This window comes from Cheilinus undulatus, linkage group 6 (genome assembly GCF_018320785.1).
Source record: "Cheilinus undulatus linkage group 6, ASM1832078v1, whole genome shotgun sequence".
NCBI classification, from domain to species: Eukaryota; Metazoa; Chordata; class Actinopteri; order Labriformes; family Labridae; genus Cheilinus; species Cheilinus undulatus.
In genome coordinates, this window is record NC_054870.1 from 4,185,037 (window position 1) to 4,213,027 (window position 27,991).

Here is a 27,991-nt window from a genome sequence, read left to right on the forward strand (position 1 = left end):
TGTCTAAAATATGTCTTCATATCAAGAAAAACCCAGATTTATTGAATTTGAATATATATAGCCTAGTTTTTTATTAGTTATGTAGATGTATGTTGCAACAACTATACTAGTATCAGTGTGTGGTAAATGACTATTTATACACTTATTTTACTTTACCTGGTCCAAACACATGTTTAGATATTATGATGTGGTGTTTTAATAATAATGTTATTTAAGCAGTGCTGAGCATGCAGGCTTTAGATGGGGAAGAGTCTCATGTTGTTCTATGCTTGGTGCCTCCAAATAAAAATTAAAAAATGAACAGTCCTGGACATAATTTTAACTTTAAATTAAACTAAGGGCTCCAAACAAGAGGAAATGATCATGGCGAATGGAATTCCTGGACGATTTTTTTTGTAGGAAATGGGAAAAGGTTATGAGACACGACGTTATAACAAAGTTAGATGACGCAAGGTTTGCTTTTTTTAATTTGGGACTTTTGGCCATGTCCGCTTACTGTACACCTCCGAACTGGCGTCTGGGATTGCAGTTCAGCAGGAAAACAGAGTACAGCGGTGAAAGGAGACGCAGGACTTCATCCTCCAGGAAGCAGAGCGCGTGGAGGGCTTTTGTTGTAGCTGTTCGTGTCCTCTGCGAGCGTTCGCGAGCGCTCACTGGCTGTCGCCTAGCAGCGCAGATCTGATAATAAAGTGGACCCAGCGTTATCAGTCTGTTTGTAGCTTATACATCCGTGATTTTTATTCAGGTCATCCTCTTAGCAACGCTCTGACTCTCATCAACGAGCGCTGCTCCCAATGTTTACTTCTCCAGCATGTCTTCTGAAGCCAGAAAAAGTCATGTTGTGCTTTGTTGAGGATAATTGTACAGTACGTAGATTGAAGAGCAACCATGTTTACATGGCATATATTCAAATTGCTGTACGGATAAGACAATAGGCATTCCAGTTGAACACTTGGACAGCTTCTTCTCTCGGGCAGCGAGCTGTTGTCGACAATTTCAGATCCTCTCCGGCTCCATGATGGCGATGTTTCGGAGCTTTGTCTCAGCGAGCACCCAGCTCCGCCAGCAGCAGCATCCCAGCAGCGGAGCAGGATCCCTGGCTGCCCCGGCGGAGGGGATCGAGAGCCAGTTCTCTTGTCCTATCTGCCTGGAGGTCTACCATAAGCCCGTCAGCATCGCCAGCTGTACTCACACGTAAAGCAGCTACTTATTGTTTGGATTTGTGTTATTGTGTGTGGACATGTAGAAAGTTAAGGGGAGCAGACAGCGGCGGTAGGATGTTGTGTTGAACAGGAACAGCTGATAGGAGCTCTGCAGGTTAACGCTGCTTTCTACTGGATGTATTTTATAACATCGCCTTACATCTTTGACTGAAATACTGACACTAAAATCAAGACAGACCCTTCCTAGGAATAGACGGTATGGACGTAAGACAGCCATCAACATATTTAGCTAAATTGTGATCGACGATCCACAATGTGTTTGCCATAGAAAATAAGTGGTTGTATCCAGTGTTAATTTCGACTAAAACTGTGACTAAAAATGTTGTCGACAGCCTTTTTTTTAACGACAAAATCAAGATTAAGTCTAACAAAAATAGATCTGTGATGACTAAAACTGACAGAAACAAAGTTTAGTTTCCATCAGGATGACTAAAACTAGACTAAAATGTAATGTAGTTTTCATTGGACATTCAAAATCCATGATATTTCTCCACTATGGGTAAATCTGTCAGAAACAATGCATCTGTATCTACTCTGCCTCTCAGCTGTAGAAAGCAGGGACCCCAGGTTTAGCAGGGTGCAGAGAACACACTACCATGATTTGGTCCCAGATTTAGGCAAGAAAATAAATGCTTGGACTAAAAGTAAAGACTAAAATGTGAGGACTTTTTATGGACTAAAACTAGACTAAAACTAAAAAGGATAGAAATGACTAAAATGTGACTAAAACTAAAATGCATTTCATTTAAAGACTAAACCTAAGACTAAAATTAAAAATAGCTGCCAAAATTAACACTGGTTGTATTAGAGGTGGGATTTATGGCTCTTTGGAGGGAGCCGGATCATGTGGATCCGTTCCGTTCAAAGAGCTGTTAAAAAAAATGGCTCATTTTATATTGTGTTATTGAAGAACCTAGCCTGGGGTTCACTCATTTTATCTGGGATATAATCAGTGGAAGAAATGATAAGGTAAGATTTGGGTCAGAATCATTCAAACATAGACATCCCACAAATATATTTTCTATTGTTGATAAAATCACTGAAAGCATATTTAATAAATCTAGTAAACAAGAGAAAAATAAACATACTACATACTGCAGTAGTTCCATACTGTTAGTATTGCATAGGCCTACATGTATGTAGCACACCTGAGTGATTTTAGTGCAAAATTTAGAGAAAACATTTCACTCAAGAATATTCTGATAGAAAAACTCAATGCTTTTATAAAAATATATATTTTAAGTATTAGAAAAATAGATAAAACTATAATAAATGAGAGAAAAATGTACATACAGCCTACTAGTACTACTAGTATTAGCACTGGTGACCTGGTGGAGTGCATATAGCTGCTTTATAAAAAAGTTAAACCCTGCAGAGGACTCCTGAACTGTCCTTGGGTGTATAGTCTTCTCATTCTGTGGAATAGCAAAGGAGGAGCTTGTGTGTGCAGCTGTGTGAATAAAAAAAACATCCGGCTCACAACTGTGACTCGGTTCCCGGCGTTTGTGTTTAAGAGCCGTTCAGAAGATTCAGATCTTTCATGAACGTCACGTCTCTAGGCTGTTTCAGAATTATCACCTCTGAAATAATTCTACTGATATGAGTGCAACAGTCATGAAAGTCCTCCTTCAGCAACAAATATGGGTCTATTTTTGGTTTTAATATCAAAATTTAGACAGACTCCTACACAGTCTAAATTAGGTGAAATAAGAGGCAGCATATCTGTATATGGAGATAGTAAAGGCTTTCCACACCCTTAAATACCATATATAAGAAAAATAAATCTCCATAATATTTAAATATCTTTAGATATAAAAACTACAGAAATTTAAAGATCTTCAGTCACATTTTAAAACAAAACCGAGGAAGTATTCTCAGTTTTGACAGTGTGCAGGAGTTTTCCTTCAGTCTTTAATGATTATAAACAATAATTCACCCATTATTGGGTGTCTGGTTGATCACTTTTGTTGCTGTGGTATTAAACAGATAAATATATAATCTGACTTTAACGTGACTTGTCTAATAATATAATTGCTACATAAAACAAAGTTTTAAAAATGATATTTACTGATTTTAAACCCTTTGAAAATGATTATCCTGATGTCAATTTGCACATTACTATTATTCTCACTGTGAACAATCATTTACTGAGAATTAGACCTGGAATGTTCTTTATTTAAATCAACATAAGATTTATAGATGAAAATGTCATTGTCTTGCACAATATCTTGTTTTAAAATACATCTTAAAAACTTAAACTATTTCCATTCCCTATAGTTTTAAAATACTGCATAAAACTATATTTTTACCCAAAATCATTACAGTCCTGCAGCAAAATTAATGCATGCACTGGTTCTCAGCTGGTGGGTTGGGACCCAGAAATGGGTCGCAAAGCCATTTTCAGTGGGTTGTGGATGCATTCCTGGAGGCAAAATATCTATGATGTGCTTTTATTTTGAAGGATATGTCTCAGTCCCTTGGTTTCATCACATCTTTTGTGCTATCTCTAATCTCAGCTGTACCATTAAAACACTTATGTTTGATTGCAAAATGTAAGAACTTTGGGCTGCTATTTGGCTTTAAAGATACGGTGGTGGGTTCTAACACTTGACCAGCTGAGAACCTCGGGTGTAGAGCATTGTAGAGTATTTGTTTCACCACAGACCAAGTCTTTAAGTTGTCATTATTTGTGTCACATTTATCCCCTAGCGATCTAGTCTCTGTCTGTCTGTCACGTCTTTACGGGCCAATCAGAGCAACAAAACACACAACGTAGCCATGACTGTGGAGTAAACTCTGTACAGAGCTGCATAACGCGGGCCATGGCGACTGTAGACATGTCGTTTTTGAAAAGTAAACAACTCACTGCTGTTCTTTGTTCTTCTTTTAACGAAGAATTGTTGTCAAGTTCTGATAAAACTGGCGGTTTAGCAGCATCCACGCCTATCTCTTCTGCCATAATTGCACCAGCCTCTTGCTGCTGCTTGCTTACGTCACGACTCTGTCACGCCTGAAAGTACTGCCCCTCGTCCCTGATTGATCCTGTCATTTTCTAATGGGGCCCAAACAGTTCAGATGGGAGCTTTGCAAGATGGATTCACCAGTGAAAAAAACAAGGAAACTGGCGTATCCATCTGCTTTGCAAGGTTACCCAACAAATGGATTTTTAAAAATGATTTAAAACAGTATGTAGTCATTTGAAGCAGAAATTATAAAATGCTGAAACTATGAAAAAATAACAGTCTGTACGGTATGGTCCACTGTCCCTTATATGTAAAATACATTTTTATATGAAATTCAAATGATCATATTTTCTGTTTTACTTGGTCTAATGACATCAAACAAAATTGTAAAGAGAGCTTAAAAATCACACTTACCACTCTAAGTGATTGCTATACAAAATGAGGCTTTGTTTTCATGCTATGATGAAATCACACCAGTGTGATCATTGACCCCTAATGGTTAACAGCTAATACAGGCTGAAATTCACCACCAAAATATTAGCAGTAATGTTCATATCTGCAGATGCCCATGTCAAGCTGATTATAGCGACCATGCTTTTATTTAAAACTGTATTATTCCCTTTTCTTTAACACCACCTCAAACTAGAGTTTCCTCAGCTGCGTCTGTGTCAGTCTTGTGTCTGATATGCTGGAGCAGTTGTGAATCTGCCTTCATGTGTTGTTTTTAATGAACCAGTGTGGTTTTGCACTACTTGGAGGGAAATTGCCTCTCCCCTCCACAGAGACGCTGGTTTGAGCCCCGAGGCCTGCTGGTGCATTCCAGTTAGCTGGAAGCTCCTTCCTGAAAAGCCACTTCGTGTGACACAGCCCTGTAGTCTGTCTGCAGCCTTACACACGTCTCTCTGGACTGAAATTATTCAGCAGAAGAATGAAACAAGCTGTCAGTCATTACGGAGGAAAAGAATTCCTTCTGACACCCTAACTCGACTGAAGATTGTACTTTGATAAGAAATAAGAGCTTCGATGGCATCAGGCTGCAAGACCAAAGACATTTTGAACAACAAAGAGCAGACTAGACATCAGTTCTATTTCTAGTCAGAAATAGTTATTTTTACTCCTCTGCTGCTGATGGGAATGGATGAAACATGAGGAAATGCTAACACTATCCTGCTTTTCACTGCCTCATGCATACAAACATAACCATACAAAGAATCAGCTGGCCAGCTGTAGACTTTAGACTGAAGAATGATCCTTCCAGCTCTTATTTAATGGATTCATCCACCCAGAACACGTATTTGACTTTCTTTTCAAAGCAAAACCCTTGATTTTGTTATTTTAAAATTAAGATAAATTATGTTGCAGCCTCTATTCTAGATACTATAAAAATCAGAACATTCTGGCTGCAGCTGGAGGTGAACCCACTGCTGAGCCTAACATGAACTCTGGTATTTATCAGGCACCATGGAGCAAATTGGTATGACAGGAACAAAGTTAGTACAAACAGTAGCCATAGCCATTAGTAACTGCAAGAAATAAAAAAAAAAGACAATTTATTAACCAAAATATACAAGACAAAAACAACAACAGCTTTAAAATATGAAGGCTTTCTTATTTCTGTGTTTAATTTAGATGTAGATAACCATTTAGGGCTCTGTATGATGGAAACATGCCCTTATTTTCTAACTCAGTAGGCTGGCTGATTAATGGGAAATTAAAATAAACAGTGTTAAAAATAATTATTTTTTTATTTGTCCAGAATATTTGATTGACTGTGCTGTGAGACATCGGAGTCACAATAATAGAATACTTTCAAATGCAAATTTACAGTAGATTAATCTAAGCAACAGCTTACTTCTACTCTGAGAGTAGTGCTGAGCAAACACACCCAGGTAGAGCTTAAGAAGACTCCTATTCTTGCAGATTATCAGTGTAACTGAGGGGAAGAGAGGGGCTCTCTGGACAAGAGGGATAAATCAGAGATGCAGAGGAGAGACTGGAGTGTGCATTACCATCACTGTGGTTCATGAGCTTAACCTTTGCTCTTCTGCTGGCCGTTTTTGTTGCTGCAGGTTCTGTGGAGAGTGTCTGCAGCCATGTCTTCAAGTGACCTCGCCCCTCTGCCCGCTCTGCCGTGTTCCCTTTGACCCGAAGAAAGTGGAGCGCTCTTCCAGTGTGGAAAAGCAGCTGGCCTCTTACAAAGCACCCTGCAGGGGTTGTAGCAAGAAGGTGCACTCTCACATTTACTCCTCATGTTAAAAATATGGGCCCAGATAGGCATCATGCACCTAGAAGTATTAGGTCTTATAGTTTTTTATAAGACCGGTATTTCAGGGACTGACATTTTTAACTTGCATGCAGAAGAGCCGGTCTGATTCTTTATGATAATGGCAGCAGTTCACACTTAATTGGCTGTTTTTAAAAATGACATGCATGCCTAACAAAGTGATATTGTTGTAGAATTATAACAGCCCATGTGTGTGTCTGTTTTCAGGTGGCTCTGGTGAAGATGAGGTCTCACATTTCTTCCTGTTCTAAAGTACAAGAGCAGCTAGCCAACTGTCCCAAGTTTGTTCCCGTTGTACCCACCTCCCAACCTATACCAAGGTAACCACACTACCTACGTGTTCCTGCTCTGCTTGCTTAAACCAGTTCGTATGCACATTTTCTGATTGTTTTCAAAAACTCTTGTCGGACTTTAAAGTCTAAGGCTGGGGATAGACCTGCTGTTTCACCCATCTTAGTCTGGCTGTGTCCTGAGTAAACATTCATGCATTTACACAGTGGAATCACAGAGGGCACACAGCAGAGCTCAGGCCATGGACAACTACCTGATGTGTGGGATGTAAACTACAAACACGGAGACACTTCAGGAGGTTGACCAATGAACTGATAATCACAGGCAATCCAAAGATGAAACTGGAGCACAGGAATCAGTTTTTGCAGTTTAATAAGGTGCAAAGGATTGACATTTGACGTGCACTGCGCCTAACCTGACATGTCAGATGGAATTGTTTCACACATCCATCTGGAAAACCTTCCATAGACAGTGTTTGGGAAAGTGCAGAGCCTTTGGGAAAAAAAAAAACTCGTAGGGTGATTGAGCGTTCTGTCTGTCACATTTCTATGGGCCAGTACTGCCTCTTACCACTGATTGGTCCTGTCACTTTCCTACAGGGCCCAATCTGTTCAGATAGGAGCTATGCAAGATAGATTCGCCAGTGAGTAACACGGAAACAGGCAAATCCAGCTACTTTGCAAGGTTGCACTGTACCTCTGTCAGAGTCAAACAGCAGAGGTGTGATTGAAATAAAGTTAAATACCTTCCCCCTTACAGAGCGTTCACACTGATTGGTCACTCAGGGTGGAAATTCAGCATGGAATAAGCCAATACTAAATTCTCAACATTTTTTCAGTGATTTACCTCCTGTCAAATATTTTTTCAGCCAAGTACCCTCTAAATACCACAAAGCCTTTCGGCTGAAAAAAGACATAAAACACAGCGCTGTGACATCGGCATCTTGTTTATTAAACCTTGTAATTCATAAACACTTTAAATTTCAAAGATTTGAAAAAAATCTGAACCTTTTAAATGTTAATAATGACGACTAAATTAACGGCAAATCTTCTCATCACTAAATTGTTTGTTTACAAATTGATGAAGTGAAAATGGTGACTGGACAGGCACAGAACCATTTAAAACTTTATCAGTGTGCAGAAACTTGTTTAAAAAAAAAAAACTTTATTATGAATAAAAGTTTTTGCACATAACACACTTAACAGTCTAGTGCCCTCTTTTTGGATCATATATAAATTAGATATCAGATATAAATCTTTCCTTTTGCTGTCAGTTATTTCTGTTTATGAGATTATGAAGAGAATTAAAGTCTGATAGAGCAGCAGCAGTCTGTGTGTCAGAAAAAATATACATTTTACATCCATCAATAGAGTTTAGATCAGTCTGATCATAGCCTTCACACTGGATAATTAGGCTAATAAATGATTTTATAAAGAAGAATTTTTCTGGTAGAAAGAGTCTGCATGTTTTTTTAGTAGTCTGCAGGTTCCTCTTCATGCAGGTGTTTGTGATCCCACACTGAAACCAAATACTGTAAATATGAATATTTGATTAGAATAAATACAGACAATTTCAACTGATTGGTGAGCAGCTGGCTCTGTCATCATAAAGTGCAGCGCTTCACGTGACGCTGCAGAGAGGTGTTGTCAAACTCAATCACAGCAGGGGCCCGATTCTGAATTAAGGTCTAACCTGAGGGCCTAGCAGGATCCACATTTAACCAGACTGTCAACCTCATTTTTTGCCAGAAATAAATTATGGGGAAAAAAAATAAGCAATGATGATAGATGATTTTGAGATTTAAAAAGTCCAAATGATAAGGTAAAAGGCTCAAAATCTGAGATAAAAAAGTCAAACTTATTTGTTCAAAAGGTCAAAACACAAATTAGACATTAAAATAATGCTTTTAAAAGGCAAATATGTAAAAAAGAAAGTCACAATCATGTTTTTAAGCTAAAAATGTCACTTAAATTTAAAACTGTTAACCTCAAAGTTCAAAATATGAGATAAAAGTCCAAATAATAAATTGAAAAGGTCAAAATGTAAGAAAACAAGTCAAACTTATTTGTTCAAAAGGTCAAAACACAAAATAAGATATTAAAATAATGCCTTTAAAAGGCAAATGTATAAAAAAGTCACAATCGTGTTTTTAGGCAAAAATATGGCTTCAGATTGAAAATGGTGCATTTTAAAGGTCAAAATATTATGTGAAGGTCGAAATATTAAATTGAAAAGGTCAAGATATTAGATTAAAAGTCAAAATAATCCATTGAAAATGTCAAAATTTGAAATAAAAGTGAAAATAGTAAACTGACAAAGCCAAAATATGAGATAAAATGTCGAAATTATAAATTAGAAATGTGAAAATGAGACAAAGTCAAAATTATAGGTTGAAAAGGTCAAAATATGAGACAAAAAGTCAAAATAATCATTTGAAAATTGTCAAAACATTAAATAAAAGTCTAAATAATAGATTGAATTCATAATTTTGCAGTGCAAAAATGAAATTAGAACACAGAAAACATTTTTTTAAATCTAGTTATTTTTACTCTTTTTTTCACTTTTTTTATGTCTAAAGGATATTTCATATTATCAAGGTTAAGTTTACATTTTTATACTGTAGGACATCTTCAGACCTGATGTTTTAGGGCCAGTTATAATAAGAATATGATATGACCTTGCAGGACACAGATATCATAAAGATTTGGAGAATTGAAAAACTGGTTCACCAGTTTTTCTTCACCCATCGTTGTCTCTGCTGTCCTGTTGACAAATTTTGCTATAATCTTTCTTTGTGCTACAGGCATTGCTGTTCTTTTATTTTAATCACTGTGTTTTCCATAAAATAATTATAATGAGAGGTTTGGTCACTGCTTAGTGGGCTTTCAGTCCAAACGTATCTGAAAGTGTTCTCAAATTTTGATCAGTGTTCTTTTTAAATATTTCATTGAAGTTTTTTATACTGTGCTTCACATTATATGTAACACATGCAATATGCTTAAAATTCTGCTCTTTTACTCATGTCTGGATCATTTTTAAACAGGGCAATTCAGAGAACTTGAAATGTAGGAAACTGTGGGTTGTTCTCTAATTTTGATCTCTAGTGTACATCTGCATTTGTTGTTATTAACATCAGATAAGTCTTCTTTGGATGCAACAGATATGTTAACAAAAACATTTTCACAGTCAGGACTGTAACAGAGCTCATATTAATTCCACTATTACACCTCTGTGAAGGTGATATGTCATAAGAGTCTCAGTGTTACACCTTAAAGTGACACGAGTTAGTGATTTGCCATGGAGGCTCTATTCAAGCCTCATTGATACTCTACAATTAAAACACAAACACAGATGACTTGTATGCTAAATACTTCTAATAGAGACAGAAAACCTCTGTCACATGTCTGTAGTTAGAAAACACATCAGTCAATGTAACTGTAACCTCAGCTGGAGTGGATTTAACATTTCATAACACTCTAATTTTATTCAGATGTCCCTTTAGTCAAAGGCAAATCTCAGTAGACCCCTAAAAATATTCATGTGCTCACAGTGTATATTGTGAGTCATAGGCCTGCAACTATAAATTGCCAGAACCAGTTGAAATGATTGAATCAGCTGATCCAGGCCTGTAAGAATTCATGTCTTCTCTTTGTGTCTTTATGTTTTTACTCTTACATACAGCAATATTCCCAATCGGTCAACGTTTGTGTGTCCATTCTGCGGGGCTAGAAACCTGGACCAGCAGGAACTGGTGAAACACTGTATGGAAAACCACCGCAATGACCCCAATAAAGTGGTAAGATGCTACTCTGTACCAGTATGCACGTACACTTGTAGAAGACTCACCTGTCTGTCTCCAGCTAACTGAAAAAGGTTCAAGATTTATAAAGGCAAAGAAAGGTCAGGGTTCACACATGTCCTGGAAAACTTGGAGGATTACTGACCGTTTCCAGTCATGGAAAACACATGGAAAATGAGAGAAAGAGCTTAATTAACACCAGGAAAATCTGAATGCTGCCCCAGACATTATGAAGGCATTCATTTGATTAGGGTTTCCTTGAACAGCTGATACCAGGGTTGGATGTCGGCACCCCCCACCAGCCAGACTTCTCAGTCGAAGTTTAGTTCCATTTCAATCTGCGTTTGTGGGCCTGGCTAAATCGGTTTAACATTAGATCAGTAAAATATGTAAAATATAGTATCATATTTGTTATAATAATTATTTTTTGTATTATTAATGTATATTTTTTTCAATTTCTGATTTAATTTTCAGTCTTATTAGCCCTCCTCATTATAAAATTATTTTATTTTATTTTATTTCATATTATTTGATTTTATTTTGAGGACAACTGTACCTGTTCCTTTATTGCCCTCTCCTTTCCCCTTAACCTACAAGACTGGAATAATATAAACTGTATAAACCAGGACACCTTACCACACCACAGACTATCCAACACCAACACCATTATAATGTCTGTTTTTATTTTTTTAATGAAGTGATTTTGTGTGTTTGTTTGTTTGTTTTTTTGTGTGTTTTTTGTGTTTCCTTGTTACTGTTCTGTGTATGTATTTTCACTTTATCACCAGTAAAGATGAATGAATAAAAGATGGCCTGAGAGTAACAAGGAGGGGTGGATGACAGCTCTGATTCTCCGCTCTTGGCCAATCAGCTCTCACCAAAAAAAAAGAGATCTTATAATGCATGACCAGTAATAAAACTGAAAGCATGGCATTCCTTTCCCTCCCAGCCTTTTTGACCATTGTATATAAACTTTCCTGATTTTTGTGTTTTTTTTTCATTCTGAATTTGATGGGATATTTATGATTCTAGCTTTTATAAAAAATATGAATTGATAAGTATAGGGACACTGAAATATAAATACATATCTGGGACAAATATTCATTCTGACAGTATATACAACTTTCATTTTTTCAGGTTTTGTTCTATTTTTTGATACATTTTTAAAGTTTTGTTTAAAAAGGTTGTAAAATTCCTGCCTAACATTGATCATTGAAGATATTTAAACTGATTTAAAATTGCAAATGGATAAAAACGGTGAAATAACGTTTACTTCGCTTTGATTTGCTTTGGATTTGATGCAGAAGAATATGCTCTTAGATTAAATTCATATCCCGACATCAATCCAAAATTTTTTAGGAGTATGATTATAACTGCAGAATCTCCTTTTTCACTTTCAGTCTCTTGCTTAGGTTTGGCAGTTTGACTAAAGATAAATACTCACCCCATCATGTTATTATCTTATATCATCAATCCAGCTCAGCATTGATCATCCAGGGCCCCTAAGAGGAGCCTTCTCCCTCATTGGAGGATATCTCTCTTAACTTGTGTTTGTATTTCCAGGTGTGTCCAGTTTGTTCAGCCATGCCATGGGGAGACCCCAGCTATAAGAGCTCAAACTTCCTCCAGCACCTCCTCCACAGACACAAGTTTTCTTATGACACCTTTGTTGTAAGTCCAATGTTGATATTTTTCTTAAAAATTAAAAAAAACAACTGCTGAAAGTGGAAGGTTATAGGATTTGAAACAGATTTTTTGATTCAAACCAACTCGACTTTATTTTCATAGTAGCTTTCATGCATAAAAACATGCAGCATGAAACGTTTCACAGAAAAGAGAAGGACAGGATAGAACTATAGAAACTGAAAATGATTAACGAGTCTAAAAAAAGATGCTAATAGAATAGTTTTAAATGTACAGAAGGTACTCAGAGTACTTTCAGTCCCCCATTCATACCTTATTCACATACAGATTGCAAAAGCTGCCATTTAGGGTGGCCATCAGTTTTAACTTGCATTCACACACATTCACTGACGCAGCAGTGGGAGCAAACTGGAGTTATGTGTCTTGCTTAAGGAGACATCAACACATGTCCGTGGCACCTGGGAATCAAACTGACCAATAGTGTTAATGTTGGAAACTATTTTAAATTTAGTCTTATGCCTTTTAGTTTGATCTTAGTTATTTTACCTAGACTAGTTTTAGTCTATTTCCAGTAGACAAAAGCCCATAAATGTTATAGTCAATAAGAAGTCAGTCATGCTATAAAATAAATATAAATGTAAAACACTTAAACTAACTCACTATCAATACTTTAATTGATTTGCAATACAGTAATGGAAATAATGATATACCTTATGTGCAAACTGAATTAATAGCATGGCTTTTGCAATTGTCCAGTAGTCCAGCACTAACATCTTAGCCTCATTTAAGTCTCCTTGACAAAACTAAACATTATTTTGTCAGTTTCTGTCAAGAATCTATTTCCAGCTTGTCTTAACCTGGTATTAATACTTAATGAGCCATTGCTGCTCCATCGGTAAAAGCAGAATAGGAATAAATAAGTACCTAATAGATAAAATAGTTGTGAAAACAATAATACAGCATTGAACATAGCAGCAAAATTTCTCAGTCAGAGTCATTTTAAAAGCGATATTCCTCAATAAACCGTGAGGCAGATGGCCTAGATTCAGAACTAACCTGAGACTGTCCGGTTTCCTGCACTGTCTGCTATCCTGTTCCTCTAATAGAGGCATAAAAAGGCCAAAAATTGTTATTTAAAAAAAAAAGAGAAGATGAGTCTTAAGTTTGTTTTTAAAACCAGAGAGCTTGTCATGTTAATGTTCAGAAGTGGTTAGTTCCACAGTTTAGGAGCATAAAAACTAGAAATTCACTGTTGACCATGTTTGAAATAACAATTTAGCCAATCGCCAACACTGATACAGATGTTCATTTCAAAACTTCTTTTGGTATAAGACTCCCACAATTTTATTGGACACAACAAGTGAACATCTTCAACTAGCATCTGTTTATACCACATTTTTGTTGGCCATTATTCCATGGTCTTGGTGAATGCTCTATTCTGAGTGGCTCTGGAAGCTCCATTGGTGTCAATTAACTTCTGATTTATGGAAACCTATCGAACTTTACAAGTAGTTCCACTCAAAAATTCTTAACACTGTTCCAAATTAATACACAGCAGCCGTTAGATGATGGGAGTAACCATAGCAACCTGAGGTGGTCATATTTTGTGAGCAGGGAGTACAGTGTTGCCAGCCTAAGGAGCCAGCGGGCCGGCATCAACCGTCACCTAACTGACATAAATGTAATGTCAGACTCCAGGTTTAAAACCACCTTTAAGATCACCTTAAACTGAAAGGTGAGTGTTGCAAAACTAGAAAAAACTCACTTCCCACTTTTTCTAACTTCTATAAACTTATGTCAGAAGATTTAAATGACCTATAACTAAAGTAAAGAGGCCATTGTTTCTTTGTAGAGCCGAAGGAAATGCTTCTGATAAACCAGCATGATATTATCTGATAAATATTGACATTTCTCTAACGGAGAATCAGCACCTGAATACCTCAGATGTCCAGTGCAGGCAACCAGTTGACACATGTTGGACAGTTCAGGCTCCCACGTCATCCATTAAGTATTAAGATAGTTGGACACCCCGTCTTGCATTTACCCTTACATAGCTGATGTTATTCAGCATGGCTGCTATTGGCCAATACTAATGTTAAATTAATACATCATTGCAGCATTAATAAAATTTAAGCTCTCTCCCTTTTGCTTACATGGGACACATGAGCCACAATTACAACTGTTAATTTTACTATGTATAATACTTTAACATAATAATACTACTACAACTACTACTAATACTAATTATGATAAGAATACTAGTAATTAACTCAAATTATATAGCATTTCTTAGAACATGCAGTTACAAAGTGCATCAAAAATCCCAGTAGGGACAGAAAGACAAGCAAGCACAAAGAACAAACACACCCATATAAATCACACACACCAGCATACTGTTACTATTGATTAACGGTAAAAGGACCTGAGCTTGTTTAGCACTTTTCTAGTCATCTGACTGCTCAAACTGCACCTCACACTTACCCATTCACTCTACGCTGATGCTGCAGACAGAAAGGCCCTGCAGCGGGTGGTTAAGTCTGCACAGAAAATCACGGGTGGCAGCTTCACAGCAGTCAGCGATACCTACATCAGCAGATGCAGAGGTAGGGATGTTAGTATTATAAAGGACCCCACCCATCCTGCATATGGATTGTTTGCTCCCCTCCCTTCTGGTAGGAAGCTGCGCAGCATCAGATCAAAAACAGCCAGGCTGAAGAACAGCTTCTTCCCAACTGCTGATAGACTCAGTAACTCTGCCACGGCCCTAAAATGAAAATGCAGTATGCTATAACTATGTGCAATAGTTACACTTAAACTCACTGACTTTGTTTTACTTACACAACTGCTGCTCTCACTAAGGTTACTGCTGCTCTCAAGTTTTTAAGAGTGCGTATCTGTGCAATAAGGGGGGGTGGCTTACCTACTTATCTATTTATCTGTACTCTTTGTTCTTTTTATTATTATTACTTATTATGTTTTTTTAATCTATGTATTACCTAGTTTTTATCCTAGTCATGTGAACGCTGACAATTGGACCTCAGTAACTGTGTTTCGTTCCTCCTCATGTATTTCATGTTTTAGAATGACAATAAATAAATCTTTAATCTTTAATCTTAATCTTATTTTAAGTGTGCATCAGTGTCAGCTAATCCCTGCATACATATTCACATGCCACACAGTGTTAGGAGAAAACAGGGGTTAAGAGTTGTATCCAAGGACACTTGCAGGGCATTGGACCCCTTTCATTGGTTGAAAGACTTTACCAGACACAGCCACTCCTGTTAGTATAAGTAGGGCTAAACAATTTGTAAAAATAATCTAATTGTAATTTTTTTCCCCAATATTGCGATTTAATGATCACTTTTCATTAGGTTCCTCAGTTTATGTATTTTTAATTAAGCAGCTTCTTTGACTTTCCAGGGAGCACATAGCTAGAAAACCCTATATGTATAGATACATTTACACCATATTGCCAAAAGTATTCGCTCACCTGCCTTGAGTCGCATATGAATTTAAGTGACATCCCATTCTCAATCCATAGGGTTTAATATGACGTTGGTCCACCCTTTGCAGCTATAACATCTTCAACTCTTCTGAGAAGGATTTCCACGAGGTTTAGGAGTGTGTTTATGGGAATTTTTGACCATTCTTCCAGAAGCACATTTGTGAGGTCACACACTGATGTTGGACGAGAAGGTCTGGCTCTCAGTCTCTGCTCTAATTCATCCCAAAGGTGTTCTATGGGGTTGAGGTCAGAACTCTGTGCAGGCCAGTCAAGTTCATAGTCAAGTCATCCATGTCTTTATGGACCTTGCTTTGTGCACTGGTGCACAGTCATGTTGGAACAGGAAGGGGCCATCCCCAAACTGTTCCCACAAAGTTGGGAGCATGGAATTGTCCAAAATCTCTTGGTATGCTGAAGCATTCAGAGTTCCTTTGACTGGAACTAAGGGGCCAAGCCCAGCTCCTGAAAAACAAGCCCACATCATAATCCCCCCTCCACCAAACTTTACACTTGGCACAATGCAGTCAGACAAGTACCGTTCTCCTGGCAACCGCCAAACCCAGACTCATCCATCAGATTGCCAGATGGAGAAGCGTGATTCGTCACTCCAGAGAACGCATCTCCACTGCTCTAGAGTCCAGTGGTGGTGTGCTTTACACCACTGCATCCAACGCTTTGCATTGCACTTGGTGATGTATGGCTTGGATGCAGCTGCTTGGCCATGGAAACCCATTTCCATGAAGCTCTCTACGCACTGTTCTTGAGCTAATCTGAAAGCCACATGAAGTTTGGAGATCTGAAGCGACTGACTCTGCAGAAAGTTGTCGACCTCTGCGCACTATATGCCTCAGCATCCGCTGACCCTGCTCCGTCATTTTACCACTTGGTGGTTGAGTTGCTGTCATTCCCAGTCGCTTCCACTTTGTTATAATACCACTGACAATTGACTGTGGAGTATTTAGGAGCAAGGAAATTTCACCACTGGACTTGTTGCACAGGTGGCATCCTATCACAGTACCGCGCTGGAATTCACTGAGCTCCTGAGAGCAAGCCATTCTTTCACAAATGTTTGTAGAGACAGTCTGCATGCCTAGGTGTTTGATTTTACACACCTGTGGCCATGGAAGTGGTTGGAACACCTGACTTGAATTATTTGGATGGGTGAGTGAATACTTTTGGCAATATAGTGTATATTGAAAACAATTAAATGATTTCAGAAGCAATTAATCCATAGCATGAATCTGAATATAAGGGTGCAGCTATATGCTATAAAGGAGGCAGTTGGGGTGGAGGAGGGGAAGCTTTGCCAGCAGCAAAATGTTGCATTAGCATTGATGCAAGCAGGGCAGGGTAAGCATTAAGTCATATTTAAATGGACCACTGTGCTGCAAGAAAGAGCTGTGATTGGCTGTGGGAGCTGGGAGGCAAAAATTGGTGTCAGGTGGCTATCAGGTGATCATGGTTGGTGGTATGGCTTTTGTGAACTAACACTAAGTTTCTTCAATATTAGATCAAAACATAAGAAAAACACTTGAATGTTTGCATAATGTGCATAAAATCTCTGCTGCAGCAAAACATGAACATTAAAATGGTATTTTGACACATTTCAAGTCAAAGAAATATTGCAACTTCTGCAATTTGAAAATTGCAGCAGGCTATTGCGATTTGCAATTAATTACCCAGCCCTAACTATAACTATTGCTGGTCCATGGACAGTGACCTAGCTCACATGGTCCACACTCTGTTATAATCTCACAAACATCTTTCATGGATGATTGTAACGGTTTTGATAAGGAGGAGGGCTTCATTGTGTAGTTCATTTTAACCCTCTAGTTTCCCTACAAACTGCTGTCTCATTTTCCTCCTAGTGTGCAAAAAATGCACAGGAGGGTTATTACTGTAAATAAAAAAGTTTTATTAGTTTATTTTTAATTGTTTTATTTTTTCCTTGTTTCATCAACTTGTGCCATTAACAAAAATACCAAATACTCAAAAGTTGTCATATCTTTTAACCCTTTAATTGCCATGTTTGTAATCTAAACAAACAAAATTTTTGATGAAAAAAGAAATTTGATTTTTTTCAAGACACTACACTGTAAGTGAATACTTATTTATGGATGATTGCAGCCTGGCATATGTCATTGATTAGTAGCAACATTGGTTAAAATGCACTATTAGTTTTTTGTGAGCTCAATCATTCTAAAATACTCACGTTTTTCACCCTTCTGTGCAAAAATGCACACCTTTAAATCATGTTATAAATATCATACATTTCAAAATTGTTTTACTGTTGTTTACTGTGAATTATATTTTTCTCATTTAAGGTCAGCCCTAATCATAAATGTCAAATACTCATTCATTTTGATTTTTTAACCCTTTAAATGCCATGTTTCATTGATGATGTCACTGCATTTTTAGATGCAAAATACACAAAAAACGATTTTTTTTGCAAGTTACTACATGAAAATGAGATAACTTATTTATTGATTATTGCACAGACTCACACACTGATCTGCACTTAAACAAAACCTCAGAGAGTCAGTGAGAAGGGGAGCAGAGGGCAGTATAAGACTGAAATCTAGTGGAAAAAAAACATGTATTTCCTGCCCTCGCCCATGTGTTGTAAAAGTGACGTCACAGGGTAAAAAATGGTCCAGGTGCAAATGTAAAGCCCCAACTCTCAAATGAAGCCCAGAAACCAGAAAATGCATGATTCATGCCTTAATGGTGTATAGATCAAAAGATGTGGTTTGAATGGGTTTCAGTGGAGATTTTTTTTTTTGCACACCAGGGGTATTAACGCTATAAAAAAGGTTTTCTTTATTTATGTTGGGCTGATTTTTGTGGCTGGGACAGAATTTTGAAAATTGTGCAAAAATGAACAAAAAATACAATACATGATAATAATAATTGTGAAAGAGGACATAGTGCTTAAAAAAATATCAACTAAGTGTGTATTTTTGACACAAGGGGTACCAGAGGGTTTAGTAATATTTTTTTTGTGTGTTTTTCAGGACTACAGCATCGATGAGGAGGCAGCACTGCAGGCAGCTCTGGCACTATCACTGGCTGAAAACTGACAACAGTCAGCCCACCACCATCTTCTCACCATTTACCCCAAATCCACTGTTACTACACTGCTGCTACACCACTATGGTTCAGAAGGTATCATGCAGCCAACAGACTTATCTGACCCAACCGGGTCCACACACTCTTCAGAAAACTACGGCACCATGTTCCAGCTTCAGATTTGATGATAACCTCACTTCTTTTTCACATGAAGTTGTCCTGGTGAAGCAGAAGAGCTAGTTTTCTGAGCTTCAACACAAAAGCAGTCTGACAATACCGTCTCTGCTCTTTTGGATTTGAGGAAAGAAAACTTTGGCTTAGAAGGGATAAAGGGACCATATCATGATAAGTTGTTAGGACTAACCCCAGCATAACCCATCACATGCTGACTTTGAAAACCCCAGCTTCAAATCGTTCATTCACTCACAGCTTCCACCAGGACCCCCACTGCATGAAGGGCTACCTCCACGGTACTACTGTCTCATCCGGAGTACAAACGTTTCACAGCCTGCTGAGTCAAAAACCCACGTCAGTGATTTGAGGTCTCTGACCACTAGTCACACTGACCTCTGGTTCACCATCAGTAACGTTGTAGAAGTTTAGTCAGAGTGATGATGAGTGGAGAAATGCGCTTCTTCTACTGAGAGGACTGCTGAGATCAAGCTTGAACAGGCAGATTAACTCCGTACAGTAGTACAGTAAGAGCAACTGAGAATGCTTTCCACAGAAATATACAAAAAAGTCAAAATTAAACCCAGGAAATCAATAGATGCAGTCGGCGGGGCATCCCGGTGGTGAAAAGAATCCTACCCCCAGTCTGGAGGGCTGTGAACATGCAGATTTTACACTGATACTAATGCTAACAATCCGTTATACCCTAAACTGAGGCATTACTCTGCTTAAACACAAACAATACTTAGGTAAATTAAACAGTATAGGATTCTGTGTCATGCTCTAATAGACTGGACAAGTGATCACCCTCAGTGGACCGCTGTGTCATTCCCAAAAATCTTTTCCTACCTGGTTAAATCACCAGTTCAGATAAAATGTGACATTCGCTGTTGATAAGACGTATAAAGCTTCATCTCAGTTAATCCAACGTTCATGGAACCCCTCACCAATCCAACACTGCTAGGATAAGGTGAAAATAAAGTTAAAGTTACATGTAATGAGGTGCTGAATACACATGTGAACTTTGGTCTTCTTGTTGGATCACTTGATCTCCTAATTGGCTCTGTGCTTCAGTCGGGTTAAAATTCAAAGATCTTAATTCAAGGTTTATTTAAAGGGCAGAAGAGCACGCAGCAGCTCCTTGACATTGGAGTGTTCCCCTCAATGCCGGCTGTATCTATAGCCTCTCTGCATCTGTCTGCATTTTTTACTAACCAAAACAAACTGGAACGGTAGTTCTGTTAGTTGGAAAATTAGCACACGGTTGTTTGACAAAGTACGGGAGGATTTCTCCTGTTGCTTTGACCGAAGAGAGTGAAAACTTTCAGGATGTTTGTTGACTGAGCGGACGGTTCTAGTCAGTGAATAAAAGGAAAGCATCTCCCCATAGATGGCGCCAAAACATGATGTAGAGCGAGGCTTATATTCTACAGATTTTCATGTCTCAAAAGAAAACCAGGAAGAGAAATCAACTGACCAGTGAACATGCAGGCTGTTTTTCAGTAAAATTCAGTCTTAAATTAGGAGACAAATGTGAAAAGGATGTGAATTTTACAAAAGTAAAGAAATGTTTTAATAAATTACTAAAGCAGGTTTTGATAATACTAGCTTCAGTGATCTAAAGGAAAATACAAATATAATGTAGATTCCTTATTTTGATTTGACTTTTATTTGTTTATTTTGACTTATTGGTCATTACTATGGATTAAAAACTAAATTTGTTCAGCAGAGAAACCTCATTTAAGGATGATAACACTCCAATCTTAGTATTCTTAATCTCCTCATCTCTCCACTCCTATTACTGCTGGCTTTCTACACTTTTTGAGACAGAAGGCATTTTGCTGTCTTTTTCCAAAATAAGTAATGTTTCTGTTTTCCTCTGCATAATACCAGCCAAGTAAACTACTCAGAGAAGTTTATCTTCGGCCCACTTACAGGATGGTCTGTGTGAACTGTTTAGAAAAAACGATTTAAATAGCCTCAAAATGCAATATTGCTGTTTGGCAAGAATGCCAGTTAATGCATAGATTCAGTGCAGTTATTTATTAACACTCCAAAAATCAATCTACATCTTTGGTCCACAGAACAGTTGTCTAAATATCAGTGATTTTGGTATTATGGCCGCCCTGAGTGAATAATCAGTTTGTTTACTAAAGTTGAGGTCAGTTAGAAAATCTAATCTTGTCCCTTTAAACATGCACACAGGATAAAAGCATGCCAGCCTCCATGGGGGTAGGTAGCAATACACCCCTTTGAGCTAGCTACTATAGACTTGTTTCCTGTTAGCCTTGCTAACAAGATAGCAAGCACTGCACTGTCAGATTTCATGACTCTGAGTGTTTTATTAGGTTTTTTACCCACTTTTGGCTATCTAAAACGTAGTAGTTTACAGAGATATCCCAAGGCAGACAGAACAGCAACACCACTATTCTCAGTGTCTTTGGTCAAACGTGATTTACAACTGCATTATCTTAGGAAAAATAAATTAAAGATTTAAAAGACTGGATTCAGTGAAATTTCAGTCCAGCTTACAAGTTTACATGCATTTTAAAAATGCTAATTAACACAATAATTTGACTTTTTTATTGCATGTAAATGTACTGAATATTGCAGATCAGTAAACAGATTTATGTTGTAATAAAGATTTTCTCTGAAAACCCTGATGCTGCACTGATGCTAACGTTAACATGAGCATAAAGCATATGCTTTAGGTGCAGACCATGTTTTTGGGATATGATTTCCAGGGGTGGAAAGTAACTATGTACATTTACTCAGATTACTGTAATTGAGTAACTTTTTTTCTGTACCTGTACTTCTTTGAGTAGTTTTTAAAACCACTACTTTTACTAAAGTATATTTTGAGTGAAGTATTGTACCTAATTACATTTTAAAAAGCATCGAGTACTGAGTAAAAAAATAAACACTAAAAGCCACAACAAGGAGGTCCAAGCTTTCTGCTAAGAACATGGAAACGACCAATCATTTGGCTTTTATGACACATGACAGTCAGTACATGCACATAGCAGAGAATGAATTCATGTTTCTTCCCAACACAGCTGTTATATCATGCTTTAGGTTAGGTCACACCTCATAATTAATGACCTGGTTGGAGGTCCATATTTTCTTGTTGTTATTGCACATAGAGGACAGGTCATAATTCACTGTGAAAGCCTCTTGGGTATCAAATGCAGCTACTCCGTACTTTGAGTAAATTTTAAATGACTTACTTTTTACTTTTACTTGAGTAGATTTTTAGACCAGTATTTTCACTTTTACTCAAGTACATTTTAACCAGAGTACCTGCACTTTTACTTGAGTAAAATAGTCTGGTACTTTTTCCACCTCTCACCCTAACCTTAACCCATTTCTTCATTGGACCGTGAGGCTTTCAAAGTTGGGGAAAGTACACGACTATTGTACTCAAGTAAAAGTCCAGTTACTCTCAGTAACTCTGGGAAAGCTGTGTTGAAGTGAGTCTTCTCTGACAAGGCAATGCAGGCAGATAAGGAATACACACGATGAGTCCTTTGGACTCTAACTCAGTTGATAACTTCACTCATGGTGCAAATGTGTCTCACATCAAAAACAACAATCCACTAAAACACGACCAAGAGAACCCTGACGGGACTCACTGTACAACAGGCAACATCCAAACAAAACTAAACACACAGATACTCTCTGCCCAAGGGCATGATGGGAAACTCAGCCCAAATATCCTTCCAGATTTAAAATCCAATGTAGTCAACAGAGGTGAAAAAAAGTACAGCTGTATAGTACTCAAGTAAAAGAACAGTTTCTCTTAAGTAGAAGTAAAAGTGCTGCGTAGCTTTCCACCCCTGGAGGTTATTCAACAGGGTCAGAATCCAGCTGTTAAATGATTATAACAAGGCCGTTTTTAATCCTCCTTTTATTGAGGAGGTCGTCTCATGTTAAAGTCTCGGTATTTAAACTGTGTTTAGAGGGAAAAAACGGTACAGGGATATCTCTAGTTGGTACTGTCAGTAGTGTTGAGTTTACACCTTGTCCTGACCTTCAGCCTGCCCCTCGCCTCCTCCTCTCTCCGTCTTTAACCTCACCCTGAATGTTCGCACTGTAGAGCTCAGTGGGAAGCCGTATGTGTGACTGATTCTGTTTGCTGGGACGCTAAAGTTCTTTGAAATGCTTGGATGAAAACTTCTTTTATCTCTTATAAATCTGACATGGAAAGATCAAAAGAATGATTCACAGTACAACATCTGATACAAATCCTGGAAGCTCAGCCGTAACTGTCCATCCTCCGAGAGCTTCACAGGAGCAACCTAAAGATGCAAAAGATCAAACAGCACTAATAATAGAACCACAGCAGACATCCCATCCACTCACTCCTACAGCCAGACAGCTCCTATTTTTTATCTATGTGAATATTTGCACTTATAATCGTTCTTTTCTACCAGACTGATCTGTAGATATCATTTGGAAATAATTCATTTGCGTTTTCTTAAGCGTTTAGCTTTGTCAGTTTAACTTTTAGGGATATTTTTATGAGCTATCTGCCGAGCAGAATTAAAAACACATCTATTTTTGGCAAAGTGTCTCCACTTAAACCACCAGTCTACTGTCAGATACTAGTCAGATCTTTGTCTGCAGCTCTGTGAATGCAGAAACTTGAGCAGTATGACCACTAGGTGGCAGTCTTCTCACACAGAGGCTACTGAAACCAACCATTTACACAGGAGATCATGTCAGAGCCTCTAAATACATTCAGCAGCTGCACTTTTATTCATTTGCTTCTTTAAAAAGTGTAAATTTAGTTTGTGTTATCTTTAATCTTGTTTAATATTTTTTCATTGTCTCGATGTCTTAAAAAGAAAGGGAACAAACTCAGTGTTAATCGTAAAGGTGTTAGGGGTTGACGGAGTTCAGAAGTTTTTATTTGTGCTGGAAAACATTCAAATCTTTGTCGACTTGTTTCTTTTTAATGGGCAGCATGTGCCATTTGTTTCTTCTAACAATATTTCTGTTGTCAAACCAAGTAGAGATGACTGATGATGTTTTTAACGCAGAGCCAATATGCACCAGGAGAAAAAAACAGGCCGGGTGGCGGAAAGACGGCATTGTTAGCATCATTGGTTCAAGGTAGGACGGGAACATTCACATGTGCTGGTGGTTGCAGGCAGTGGTAAGATCCAACATTTTTAGGGTCCAAAACGCTTACAAGAAAGCTGCTCTTAAAATCATTTTATGGAAATAACAAATGTGATTATGCTAGCTTAAAACTGGCTAGAATTAAAGGATGAAAGCAAAATTCAAGGACTGTTTGTAGAGCGCACATGAAGCTTTTTCAGCTCATCTTCAGCTGGCTGCTCCTAGTCTTCACTAAACCATCTGCTTGTACTTTAAACACAGGAAGAGAAAGAAGGAGAATTCCCAAATTCTTCTGAGCTGTGTGTCAGAATTCCTCCTTTCTGTAAATTTCATTACTTTCTAAAAATGTAAAAATAGAAATCCTTTGCATAACAGAAGTATGATTTTATACAAAGTAGATCTCAATCTGCTTTCCCCCTCAAACATGTAATTATTTATTTTTTATTTCAATTTCTTTTATAAAAGATGTTCACCTTTTTACCTCTGTAGCAGAATTCTTAGCTTCATGTTTTATTACAGTTTGTGTATTCATGCTTGTTTTTGCTTTTCCCCACAAATGTAAATAATGTTTGTTTATTTGTATGTTTATTCTTTGTTTTTCTAGTGGTACATTTAATATTTTATTAAACGGTTCGTCACTGGTTAAAGGCAGCAGTTAAACAGTTGGTAAATGGTCCAGTATGAAAACATGAGTGAAGGCCACCAGTAGTGTTAGATGGTAGGACACTTTAAAGTGGGGCTGTCAGCATTCACACGTTTATCATGATGATCATAAAGGCTGAAATGTGTGCATTATATTTTCTCAGTTGTATTAATTGTGCTGCTCCTTTGAATATTTAATTTCTCTTTAAGAATAAAGTCACAGGCAGCTCAGTGGACAGATCTGAAGAAATCTGCACCTTATATCAAACATTTCAGTTTTTCCCTTCTGATATTTTACTTTTCTATTCAAGGCAGGTTCTTTTAAAAAGGGCTATTTCAGGATTTTTGAAGTTGGGTGGTATGAGGTACTTGGCTATAGTAGTGGCATTAGCCTCCAATTATCTCTGTGAAAGTTGATCCGGTGGTTATTATGAGTGGCTGTAGAAGGGAATGTTTTATCCTTCTATGTCAGGCACTAATTTACGATGCAGCTTTTGGCATTTTGTGTCCTTCCACCTCCGTGCACTGATCCTCTGATCAGCTGTGTGGGTCTGCAGGCTTCTACAGGGATAATAACACCACAACAAGCTAAAACAAAGATAATATGAGTGGTTTTGATTCAAGTTATGATGATGTGCTGTTTACTGTTGATACGAGAGGATATGTGCATGAACCGGAGTACACCGAAGAAGAACATATACGGATGGAGAGTCAGCGGGCTGAAAGAGAGAGCAGAGAAACGTCATTTGAAAGTTTTAAGCAGGAGAGATCCCGAGTTAGTGCAGGTGTGGAAAATGCACACCCATGCTCTGGATCATAGACTGTAGAAGGAATTGCCTGTGTGACGTCAGCTGTCTGCTTACAATAGGCAGAGTCAAACAGCTCCTGAAGCCAGTTCGTGGTGGGCTCCATATTGAAATCTTGGTCTCAACCGAACTTTGGATCAACCTAACGGCCCACTCACTAAGCTTGACTTCCCGTCAGCTAGCTAGCTAGCATTCTGGTTGACAGAAGCATAGCTTCTGCCTGTCAAACTACCTGTCAATCATGAGACGCACCAATCAGTGTGCAGTGAGGTTTTTCCTAACTAAAGTATAATCTAAACAATTGTGGTGCAAAAAAAATCACTCCCTGTACAGTGAGATCACATGAAGACACTAGCTAATGAGACACGTTTGGTTTTCTGAACCAGGCTGTAATTCAGTTTATTTCTAGTGTAAAAAAAACAGCTTTTTAACAGGTGTTCAGACGGGACTTCTGGTGCCTCAAGCAGCCTCAAGTGGACACTCACAGTATTGCAATTTTCACTTCCGCATTGGCTTCATTTTTCATGACCGGAGGTTGTGGCTTGCTCAGGATCAGCTAATGCCACTACTATAGCCAAGTACCTCATACAACCCAACTTCAAAAATCCCGAAATATCCCTTTAAGTCCAATGTCGTAACCTCCTGGATTCTCTTTACAAATTAAAGCAATTTAAAAAAAAAAAATCCAAACAGGAAGTATAGTACCCCAGCTTAAGACAGTACCAATTGCATAGTAAAAGTATAATAAAGAACATTTTATTGGGAAAATCTCCTAGCATAATCTGTAAGTCTTAACTGGGCTACTTACACAGAGAAAACAACTGAACATGAACTCCTGATGATTGTAAATATTGTCACATTCACAAGGGTCACTGGATGACAGAGTCATTTTGTACATGCATTACTGTGTTACTAGTGTTAATGTTTCTGACAGAATAAGCACTTTGAAGTGGTCTCCTACCTCTAAGTCAGCACAGCACTCGTTAAAAAATCAATGTATAAAATAAATTTCATTCATTTTATTGCAAAAATAAGCAAATAGTAAAAATTCCTCTACATTTTCAAGCTAGAATAAAAAAGGGTTCTGAAATGCAAAACATAACCATCATTAATCGTGACTAATGATTGAATTCAAAGATTAACTGTATTTTTTTTAACAAACACAAGATACTTGTGCTTGTAGGCACTACAAGGCACTGAAAATTTAATAATTTGACAGCCCTACTGTAAAGGCTTTGTGCATGGGTAACCAACACTTTCAAACATGGTGAAGCTGACATGGAGGTGTAGGAGATCTGTCTTTCTTAAAATGATTTAAAAGACTGCTTCAGATTTTTCATTCACATGATCTAAAACAGTGGTTCCCAACCTTTTTTCCTTAGCAGTGGTCTAATAAATTTGTTAAGCAATGTATATCTAAATTTGACAACCTCAAAGTAGGGTCAGGACCTGCCCCCCCCCCCCCCCTTTTGGTGCCCCCTCTAGGGGTGCCCGGACCCCAGGTTGGGAACCACTGATCTAAAACTAATACCCACATGCACTAGAGTGCATTTCTGCAGAGAACAAGGTCTGCTCTGTTAAATGTGAACACCAGCAAGTAAACTGGTTTGTTGTGGTGTGTTTGGTCTAAACTGAGCTGAATTGATCTTAAGATTGAAAGACAGAACTCATTTTCAAGGCAAGACTTATTTTAAACTGGACTTTGTTTTTTGCTTCTTTATCAAAATCCCAGATGAAACCTGAATTGTCCAAGCAGGCCTTTGACACGTTTTAGAGACTATAATCTTCATGTTTTTGCGTGAGCGTGGACTTGAAGAAAAACTAATGTACAGCAGACCTGAGAGACGAAAACGGATGAAGTTCAGAAAGGTGACCGTAGTTATTGAATAACCAGACAAGAAGGGAAGCATTAAAAGTCAGGATGTCTCAGCTGTGGTGCATATCTGTTTTTGTTTTTTTTTGTTTTTTTATGCTGTCTGTCATAAATCCCTCTACTCAATAAAAGCGCACTTTCACTGTTAAAACTTCAGAGGACACCTGTCAAGGAAGCCTTCTAATTCAATAACCAGCATAACATTTAAATATAAGAGTTGGCACTAAACTTTTTAGAAGGTGCAAAAAACTGTGGCAAAAAGGTGAACCCCTCCAACAGTGGGTTAAAAGTGAAAAAAGGAAATATGTGGGTGACATTTTCACTTTTCAGCAGAATACTGAAAAAGAAGAACAATCTGAAGTGCATCTATTCAGCACAATGGCTTGACGTAAAGTTTTTGCTGAAACAGACCGTGATGAGGACAGATTAGTGTTGGTAGGACTTGTTCAGTCTGATTCTGTGTTCAGTGTGAATAAATATGCATCTTTCTAGACAGTAATAACACCTAGAAGGTTTGCAGGAATGATGAGGATTTTGATGTCTGGGGTTCTCCAGTTGTTGCACTGCTTGAGGTTTTATCACAACACTATAAGGATG

General features: G+C 37.8%; 1 protein-coding gene across 1 annotated transcript; it reads left to right on the plus strand.

Moving 5' to 3' along the window:
- Positions 1–729: 729 nt before the first annotated feature.
- Positions 730–27,991, plus strand: LOC121510999 (E3 ubiquitin-protein ligase RNF166). The gene is made up of 6 exons (XM_041789458.1): positions 730–1,194; positions 6,256–6,412; positions 6,678–6,790; positions 10,443–10,557; positions 12,124–12,231; positions 18,724–27,991. Exons 1-6 carry the CDS (start codon positions 1,016–1,018, stop codon positions 18,787–18,789), a joined length of 738 nt encoding a protein of 245 aa, XP_041645392.1. The 5' UTR covers positions 730–1,015; the 3' UTR covers positions 18,790–27,991.